The sequence below is a fragment of the Abrus precatorius genome, unplaced genomic scaffold (assembly GCF_003935025.1).
Source record: "Abrus precatorius isolate BTA unplaced genomic scaffold, Abrus_2018 Scaffold10, whole genome shotgun sequence".
Classification (NCBI taxonomy): Eukaryota; Viridiplantae; Streptophyta; class Magnoliopsida; order Fabales; family Fabaceae; genus Abrus; species Abrus precatorius.
The window spans coordinates 11,949,250-11,959,611 of NW_020874292.1; the positions used below are offsets into that span (position 1 = coordinate 11,949,250).

Consider the following 10,362-nt stretch of genomic DNA (forward strand, 5'->3'; position numbering starts at 1 on the left):
CATTTAATTATTAAATCATAATATTAATCGAATCTTAATTTAAATTCTAATTCACCAAAAAGTAAATCATGATCATGAATCGCATATCTAAAATTAGAAAAGACGAGAACAAACTTAGAACAATTGGCACAAAAACTCAAACCAAATTTACACCATCTTGACTCAGTGGATTAAATGAAATGTTTAACCTTCTATTAGAGCACTAATCAGAGTGTGAATGAGAGGAAGATATGAATTCGAGAAGAGAAAAGAAAACAAGGATTCAAAGAGAAGTTGAGAGCCAAATCTAAAAATTTGAAATTTAAAATTGTCTAACTCTAACAAAGCAAAACAACACAATTCAAAGTCTCATTAGCCTATTTATAGGTTTTGATTAGAGTAAATTAAATAACATAAATTTGGGTCTCAATTGCAACTAAAAGTCTAAATACAAATATTCAATTATAAGGGTGTAAATGTAATTTTGCACATAAAATTTAGCATATATGTGTCAACTTAAGGAAAAAAAGGACTCTAAATTTAGTGATTTATTTATGCATTTTGAAGTCTTGAATGTCTAAATGTAAGAATAGTAAAAAATGAAAAATTAAAATATTTATGAATAATAAGTCTAAATTATTTTAATTATTAAAAAATAAAATAAAAATTTAAAATAAAATATATAAAAAATATTTCAGAATCAAAATAAAATAAATGTGAATATAAAGGTAAAAATTCCAGAGATGGCTGAAACACCGTATAATTCATTTGTATTACTACGTTATGAAATCTCTGTCAAATGACAACTTTATTAGTGCGTAGTATGAGGAGGGGGCGAGGGGCACACCCATCTCAACAAACATACTGAAAAGTATGCAAAATGAAAAAATACTTAAAACTCCCATTTACAAGGAAGGAATAGGAAGGGATTCTCAGAACTCTAAGTCTGCCCTAAACTTGAACAACTTCCTCTATCTTAAGCGTCACTAAACGTTAGAGTTTATTCACGACTAAATATCACTATCACCCAATACCTGATAGAATCTGTACCGAAAATAACTCTATCTCAGTTGTCTGGTACATGAAAAATGACGTGCTTATAATTTACAACATATAATGGATATATAAAAAAGAATTGTAAATTATAAGCCGTATGTTTAAGTGGATGCCACGGGATAATAACGTATCGCTGTCATTGGATTCAACTACAACAATGTTATACAATTTTCTAGTTTGAATCATTCTATGCACATTGCTAGATCCGACAGATAATTATACATATACGCATAAATAAATCATAATTTATTTACAAGTTTTTTTTTATCTCTTTTCTTTTTACATTATAGTAATTTTTTTTCATTATATCCTCATCACATTTATTATCCTTTTTTGTTCCTTCAAATGTACACTTGATGTGCGTGAAAGAAAAAAACGTGTTTGTACAAAAATGTAAAACATTTGTGTATCCGAACAGGATATTCTATTAATGCAAATAGGCCGTAATTATATTGATATTGATATTGACATTGACATTGACGTGGAGCATGAAACCGTCGACTTTGAACCGTAGGTTGGCTTATATTTTAAGTAAGTAAACTCCGAAGAGGCCTTCATAGTCAGCTTCGCTGGGGTCTGCCTTCGAAGACTAACTCTATTTTGAGGTGTCATTCTGAATTTCTAATCTTATCTCTCGTTTGTTTGCTACCTCCATTTGTTCTAACATTCTTTCCTGACTTGTAAGTCTCCTTTCTCATGTATGCATTGAAGCACATTTAAATCAACATTGTTGAGTAATTATGTTCTTGTTTAATCTTTTAATTGGTTATTTCTTTCATGGTTCTTCTCACATGTTGTACTGCACTAGAACTACCTTTTAAGGATCAACATAATTTTCTAGTGTAAGGATAATATTGTCTTATTAATTTGTTTCATAAAAGCTGGTCTTGAATTATAGATTGTTCAGTAATATTTTTGGTGTTTGTTTTTTTTTTTTTTGGGAAGACTTAGGACAGTGTATTTTGATTTACCAATTTTTTCTCTTGCCCGGATAACAGCTAACTCTGTCTTGTCTCAAAATAATGTTTTTGTTTCTTTAGAATGAGCACTTATCTAATTTTCTTTCCCAGTTACCATTTTGGGACATACGTTAATTAGCGAAAAAGTAGTCAATATGTATTTTCGCAGAGTGGAAAGAAACGAAAGATTCAAATTTCAGACTCTATACACTAACTATAACATGTTCGAGTTCGCGTTTATATATACATGCCATCTACGCGTAGATCAACACTAGTAATTGTAACTTTTAACTTTGATCCATGTTTACAAGTTTTTCAACGTGTTTCCAAACAGCCAGTTATACAAAAAAGAATAGAGGACTAGGACTTGTTTTGGAATGAGCCATGAATACTGATTTCTTTCCCAACGGGTTTAATTATTTGTTTCTACCATTTGAATTTGTTGTCAAATTTGCTGTTGGCAGGTATTTGTGAATAAAGGTTTGTTAAAGTAGCTTGTATATTAGCGTTTAGTTGACATTCAAATTTCTATGGTTTTCATCCTCATACTTGCATTTGAATCCTATATCTCTGAGTTAATGGAATGATGAATTCCAGTTGAAAGCAAATGGGGAATCTTTTCTGTTGTGTGCAAGTTGACCAATCCACAGTGGCTATCAAAGAAAGATTTGGACGGTTTGAAGAAGTGCTTCAGCCAGGATGCCATTGCATGCCATGGATCCTTGGAAATCAACTTGCTGGTCATCTCTCTCTTCGTATACAGCAACTGGATGTTCGTTGTGAGACTAAAACAAAGGTTACTTCTTTTCTCACATTTCTAGTTTATTCAAATCACGAGGTTATTGAATGGCTATTAACTACTGTTTGAATTCTTTTATTTTTGGCTTAGACATTTTAAAAATCTTTTTGGAAAGCTTTGTCATGTTGCATTAGTTTTTGGGGAATGTTTCCTCTCATGTTGAAATTTTATGTGATACGATCTTTTGTAAGTTTTTTTTTTTTTAATATATCTTTTTCTATGAACATTAAAAAAGAGAAATTATAAATAACTTTTTTATAAGAAACAAAAGAATAAATACTAAAAATACTTATAATATTAAATAACATAGTTAGTATAATTACTATCTAGTAAATGTAAAAGAGTTTAAAAAAAATTGAACGATTAATATATCTCAAATTTTTATATTTTTTATAATTAAAAAGAAATATTTTATTTTGTTTCTTATAAAAAGGGAGAGTATTAGTTTTATTAATGTTAATTATTATAGTTGATTTTAAGTATTTAAATATAGTAAATTTTTATTGGAAAAGATAATATTTTATTATACTTTTATATTGATGATATGAATAAATATACTCTTTTTATAAAAAAAATTATTATTATTTTTAGTTGTCTATTGAGGTTAATATTTTTCAAGTATTAATAAAGAGAAAGATAAATATAAAACTTGCACGACCTACGATGTTACATGAGAAGGTCCTCTTTTGATGTTCCATTCTTTTGTTTTCTTCATGTTTTGTTGATTAACTAGACGGCCTTTCACTAGTACAGGTTGCATCCCTTTTTAATTATCTTTTTCTATCTATTATATATAGTTTTCCTTAGTCCATGCAAGTTATATTTTATCATTGGATAACGATTGATAACATTTTATGTTTATTTTGTTTCAGGATAATGTCTTTGTCAACGTTGTTGCTTCAGTTCAATATCGTGCCCTGTCAGAGAAGGCTAATGATGCTTTTTACAAACTAAGTAATACAAAGAGCCAAATCCAAGCCTATGTTTTTGATGGTATAAACCATAACGTTGGTTTACACAATACGGAGATACCAATACAACTAGTGCTTTAAGCATATAAATTATAAGCTGAGGTAAAACTGTTGTTCTGATTGCAGTAATTAGAGCAAGTGTTCCAAAACTCAACTTGGATGACGCTTTTGAGCAGAAAAATGACATCGCTAAAGCCGTGGAGGATGAGCTTGAGAAGGTTTATCCCATATATTGACATTTACTGTGAACTATATCGGCTCATGTTTACTTTGATTTTGCTGCTTTAATGTCTTAACAGGCTATGTCAGCTTATGGGTATGAAATTGTTCAAACTCTGATTGTTGACATTGAGCCAGATGAGAATGTGAAGCGGGCTATGAATGAAATCAACGCTGGTATGTTAAACGATTATATAACTTCAGCTGAGCTGAAGTACTCAATGTTCAACTCAGGCTTGTCTGACTTGTGAATTAACTAAACCAGATATTGAGTGTATTTGACAAAATTAGCATGTAAACTAGCTAAAAACTGATAAGTTAGTTGATTGAATTAAGAGTGTGGTAAAATTAATTGTCCAACTAATTAGCATAAAAACTAGCTAAAAGCTGATAAGTTAATTGATTGAATTAAAAGTGTATGGTAAAATTAGCTGTTAAACTAAAATTATATAAAAGAAGAAATTATGATAAAATAACGAAGATAAAAATGGGAAAAACAATATGTTCGGAGCTTATTAAGTTCAAACACTACATAAAGTGACATTTCGAAAAATGCTTCAAGCTACTAAAACAAACTCCTTTGTCAAAAAGTCTAATTAGTTCAAATAAGCTTTCTAGTTAGTCAAGTAAGCTAGAAATTAGCTAAGAGCTTTGCCAAAAACATTCAATATGAATTATTAACTTGTTTTGGAATTTGAACTCAAATGATTATTTGTTTATGTACCTCATTTTCTAGTCTTTGCTTGTTACCGATTCTTTTTATTACTACTACCTAATGCTCATGGATTGTGGCCTATTTCATTTTTTGCTAATGTTTTGTTTGTGAGATCAGCTGCAAGATTGAGGGTGGCAGCTAATGAGAAGGCAGAGGCAGAGAAGATCTTGCAAATAAAGAGAGCCGAGGGTGAGGCCGAGTCTAAGTATCTCTCAGGGTTGGGTATTGCTCGCCAACGTCAAGCAATTGTGGATGGTTTGAGGGATAGTGTGCTGGGATTCTCAGTTAATGTACCTGGTACAACTGCTAAAGATGTTCTTGACATGGTCCTTGTCACTCAGTATTTTGACACTATGAAAGAAATTGGTGCTGCCTCCAAGTCTTCTGCTGTTTTCATTCCTCATGGACCTGGTTCTGTTCGTGATATAGCTACCCAAATTCGTGATGGACTTTTTCCGGGTTCTCATGAGTAGTACTAGTTTCTCCTCCACCTACCACTTGTATGTAGTCTTCATGAGAGTATGATGTATGTACGTATTTGAATATCCATGTTGTCTTTATGTGTATAGTGTGTTCAATGGTCTTGTTTATTTAGACAGTCAATTTGCCACTAACACTGTGAATAAGATTTGAATGCTTTGCATTTAAATGATTGTGGTTTACAAACATCATCCTGCATACCTCTTTATGAATAATGAGTTCTCTAAAATCAAATAAAGCATGAAGTAATATGCAGCTACCACTTAACTCCATCTTATTTTGATATGCAAAGAAAGAAATTAATCCATGCATAATCAATTTTGTTTTATAGATTTACCTCCATGAAGAAACAAAAGTCAATTGGAGTACGAATCTTTAATAAATAGATGTTTAATTTATTCATAAAATTTGTGCACGGGTTCTTTTCAATCCTCAAAGAAACATTAGTCAACAAAAGCACCAAACAAGGATATCATACTCTTCTCAAATGTTGAAGAAAATGGATGAGGCATAACAAAATTTCCTTGCACATCTTTTGGTAGTCTCCTTGACATATCATTGCCTGTTCTATATGAAGAGCTTTTCTCACTGAAATTATCTTAGAGCCATGGAGACTCCAACCTTAGGAAACTTTTCTTTATCTTTCTCATTCAAATTCAACTCTCCTGCCACAGTTATCGCAAATTTGTTCCCCAGCTTTTGTCGAATAAGAGCACTCACCTTACCATAGGAGTTAAGTCGAGCCTTTAGCAAAGTACAAGGAAACAGTGCATGCTGAGCACCAACGGTGACGCCCGTAGTCTCATTGTCTAGAAGGTCATACTTCACCTCTGCTGCAATTGCAGTCTTGGTTAGGGGGTTCACTTCAAAATAACAAGAAGCTTTCACATTTTCAAAATTGTCATGCCTGCATAATTGACATGCACTCAAATTTAGCATCACACAATCATTGGTTTGAAGAAAGAAACAGAAGAATACCAAGCACAATGCAATAACAGTGTTTCAATTAGATGTAGACGTACACACTGCAGAAGCGCCTTAAAATCGTTGTACCATTAACTTTTGTATTTCCTCCTATTGAATTTGTTGGACGGATTTAACTACAGTTGTTTTAGAATTGATTTTTATGAAAGAAAACGAAATTTGTGTTGTTCATCTAAACCAAGTAGCATATATGCACCAATGCACCTAAAGTATGAACTAAACAGATTAAAATGGATAGAAATTGGGATTGATCTACAAGCGAAAGGCTGAGTTAGCAAAATGGAACATTGAAGTTTAAGATGACTACACAGCTGAGGTTTTAACGTCAAAGTATAAATAGATTCTTAAGCAAAAGTGTAGAGATAATAAATTTGATGTTACTCATAAATTAAGTGTTTATTGTAGGATAGCTCACAAGGTCAAGGAAGCAACAAGGTAGGGACTGCTCAAGCTCAAACCAGCATTCAGATTGCTAATTGCTCTTGTTGATAGGTCATAGGCAAGATTAGCTCCCAAGGTCAGAATTCTTGTTCCTATAAGACCAGAAATGTTTGCAACAGGGTTATATCCTTTTTCTGGGTCTCCTAATAATCCAACGCTTCCACTAAACCCACTGTATTTGTTCAGGTGTTGAAGTTCAACCTGTAATTGAATTCATTTTGATTCCGAACTATAATTAGATGCACTGAAAAACAAGACTCGGAATTATTAAAGATGAAATTAATTATGGTGCCTAGACAAAAAAAATCTACTAGTACCTTCCCAGAGTCAGGTATGGTACAATTGAAAAGGCCCCTTACTCCTGGCACAATTTCTTCTACTACAACAGATTCAGCAGCAAAGTCAGTGTAATCAGAAATACAACTCCATAGCTATTTTATAGGAGGTTCTGCCAAGAAGAAATTCTTATATACGCTTACACTAAGCCAATTTACATGAAATAATTAGATAAAATTATATTCTAAAGTAACAATGTGTAGTTAGCTTATGGTGTACATCTTTACTTGATCTAATGGACCCAAGTAGACTAAAATTACCCATTGATATGTTTTAAACAAAAAGAAAAGGGTATAAGGTGATATTAAACATTACCTTGACAAGAGAGATCTAAATTCCAGTCCAAGAATCTGTAGTTAAAGTGAATTGGTGGTTGTTGAGCATAATCCTTGTGAAGAACATCTAACATAAACAAAAATGTAAACAAAGAATTTTTCAGGGAAGGTAAATATAATATCATCATATCAGGATCTATGCTAATGAAATATTAAAATGAAAATGAAAATGAAAAAAGGAAAATAATTGTCAGAAGAATTTTATAAAACCTCTGGCCTTCTTTCCAATATCAAAATATAAGCCCGGATACCTGCTCATTTTGCTATAAAGAATGCTTACAAGTCAAATTATATTATTCATTAATTTTTGGTTTTACTTGCTTTTATTTGTTGGCAAAAAAAATATTATTATGAAGGAAAAGTGGCAAGAGTAAGCTTGGCTTGTCCATCATGCGATGTTTCCTCGTGTGGATAGGACAATTGCTTGAGCACTGTATAAAACGAAATTTCCATTAACCAATTGTTACTATCGTTTTAGAAACTCGTAAATATGAGACATGGAGATGATGACGAATAGAGGAAGAGTGAAGGTTAAGGTAGCTACATGCAGACCTTTGCTAATGAAGTTTGAAATTTAATTCTAAGTTTATATTATTTATTTTGCATATCCTCCTAAATATATTTCTAGTAATATTCCTTTTATTTTATAGAGTAAGTATTAAATTAAAAAATGTTTTTATCATCTTAAAAGAATACAAAAGTATTAATTTCTTACCTTTTAAAATATTTTAGTCATTTAAGGTGTCCTCTTCAACCATTTTCATTATTTTGATTAAGACGTTACACAGTACGAGATTGTTAGGTAATAAAGTCATTATTGCTTTACTCTTAAGCTCACTTCATTTATTAGACATTTTGGGAAGCATTTATTAAAACCAAAATCGTTATTAAAGTTCCATGGTGTTTGTGAATGGTACAAATCCCCATATTTTCGATTTTCTCTAACATGGCTCTTCTTGGAATCAGCGTGACCTCTGATCTGGTGAGGACATGTAAATTTATCGTTTGATGAGGCCCTTTCATGTGGAAAAAGTGGGTTTATTTATTTTTTTAATATTTTTTAAAAATAAATTATTATATTTAGTCATGTAAGCATATAGGTGCGCAACTTATTTGTTTTAAATTTTTTTAAAAAGAATTTGTAAATTAAAAAGGTAAAATTTATTTATTATTTATTTTTTAAAAGAGACACACATTAAAATTATTGACAATTTTACACCATGCAAAACTTAATTTAAAAATAAAATAAAAGAAACGAAAGTGTAGAAAAGAAATCAGTAAGTTAAGAGCAACGTTTGTTTATATTTTTAATTTTTTTTAATGAAAAAATAAGTATATTTTTTAATTTAATTTTTTTTAAATACAAACAATACTTCACCTAGACGCACTTAGAGCATGCAAAATCACTGGCACTTGGATCGAGTTCCACTCAAATTCATTTAGAACTTTCGTAGTTTTTTTTTCCATTTTGTGTGTTCTTTTGCAGCACCGAGCCTAAGTGCCTCGGAAAAGCTTCTCCTCCATACCCGAAAACTCTTATTGCATATTCTCACGTAGATGATATAAAACTTGATAGAAACATATTTACAGAGGAGCTCTACGAAGGGTGCAGGGAATGAACAAAACGATAAATTAAATTTTACTTTTCCATTAATTCGAAATTACCTGTCATTCTAGCTCGTGTTACAATTTTTAAAATTTTGTTTATTTAATATATGATTTTTTTTAAAATTTTAAAAATAAGACTCGTCTTTTTAATATACAAAAATTTTATAAAAAAATTTAAAAATAAATTTAACACTTATAACGTGAATTTTAAAAAACACTCTAAATAAGAAATTAGTTTAAAAAAAATTATTTTAATAGTTTATTTTTTAAAATATTAAAAAGTAAAAAAAGTCGAAAAAGTGAGCGATGTTGGCTTTTTATTGTCAGGCTGTTGTTTTTGCGTTTGCAGAGCTGATTTACAATAACTAGAAAATAATTTTAAATTTCTGTAGAATCAATTCTGTGCTCACACAAATGGGCCTTATGTTTAATGAATACTTTCAAACTTAACATGGTACCATGCACCAACAATTTCAATTCATCAAGGGAAATATAATTTTGTGGTGTGGCGGTGGGTAAGCTCTGAAACGAGTGTTAGGGAATATAACCAACACACACTCACACACACAAGAAAAAAATGAGAGAGGAAACTAATTTTTCTATCCACAAATAGAAGAAAATTAATTTTATTTTCCACAATGATGTCCTGACAACTTATATACATACACATTTATACACATAATCAAGTTTCACATAACCTCGAAGATTTTACTTTCATTTTCATATATCTTTCAATAAAGTTTTTATTTTTATACCTTTCTAAAAAAAAATTTCACTGAGAATTATGTAGTTTTGATTTCCCATTGCATTATGAATACATAGAAGCAAGGATCAAAGCATGTTAGGCTTAATTATTTTAAAAGTATGTTTTCCCCACTATTTTAATAAATAAATAAAATAGCAACATTTAGAAATGAAATGAAACTTTTGCACAATTTAGGATAATCGTTTTTATAAGCGTCGTCATGTGCTAATACTTTCTCCACGTGTAATTGGACTTCTTAAATAGACAATTTTCAAAGTTGTATAGAGTTCTTAAAAAATTTGGGCGGCTACTCCTTCAATCTTAGTTTTCCTCTTGCTATTTTTTATTCACCATTTTTATTTTTTCTCATTGTGGCCCCAGTTGACTGTGATTTCAACCCAATTTTCGAAAGTAAGAAAATAATTTAAGTAGCTATGGTATGTGTCAATATGGGAAGCAAATTGAGTTGCCACTTTCTCAAGCAAGTTGAAGAGCTTCACGGAAAATGTAGTTGATTCACATAGACCTTGGACGACCTCAACTTGAATTATTTTTAAAAGAGAGTAGATATTATATTTCCTTTATTGATAATTTTACAAGAATGTGTTAGATTTATTTTTTGAAATTCAAGTTTGAAGTTGAATGAGTGTTATAGAGATTCCAGGCTTGAATTGAAAATCAATTTGATTGTGAAATTTATTTTCTAAGGGTTGATAATGAAAAAGAGTACACCCC

The 10,362-nt window shown here is 30.7% G+C and overlaps 2 protein-coding genes across 3 annotated transcripts; one reads left to right on the forward strand and one right to left on the reverse strand.

Annotated features, from left to right (window-relative positions):
• The first annotated feature begins 2,595 nt into the window (after positions 1-2,595).
• On the forward strand, positions 2,596-5,223 carry LOC113846488 (hypersensitive-induced response protein-like protein 1). Its single transcript, XM_027474829.1, has 5 exons — positions 2,596-2,790; positions 3,666-3,786; positions 3,891-3,982; positions 4,064-4,160; positions 4,816-5,223. Exons 1-5 carry the CDS (start codon positions 2,602-2,604, stop codon positions 5,169-5,171), a joined length of 855 nt encoding a protein of 284 aa, XP_027330630.1. The 5' UTR covers positions 2,596-2,601; the 3' UTR covers positions 5,172-5,223.
• Positions 5,224-5,596: 373 nt separating this feature from the next.
• On the reverse strand, positions 5,597-7,581 carry LOC113853047 (mitochondrial outer membrane protein porin of 36 kDa-like). Of its 2 annotated transcripts, XM_027483492.1 has the most exons (5): positions 7,485-7,581; positions 7,255-7,341; positions 6,921-6,982; positions 6,578-6,804; positions 5,597-6,085 (listed from the first exon to the last, which is right to left on the reverse strand). In XM_027483492.1, the coding sequence occupies exons 1-5, from the start codon at positions 7,531-7,533 to the stop codon at positions 5,773-5,775; spliced, it is 738 nt and encodes a 245-aa protein (XP_027339293.1). In that variant the 5' UTR covers positions 7,534-7,581; the 3' UTR covers positions 5,597-5,772. The 2 variants fall into 2 exon arrangements, with proteins under 2 accessions (XP_027339293.1, XP_027339292.1); XM_027483491.1 differs by lacking the exon at positions 7,485-7,581 and having other exon boundaries at positions 7,255-7,431.
• Between the last annotated feature and the right edge of the window lie 2,781 nt (positions 7,582-10,362).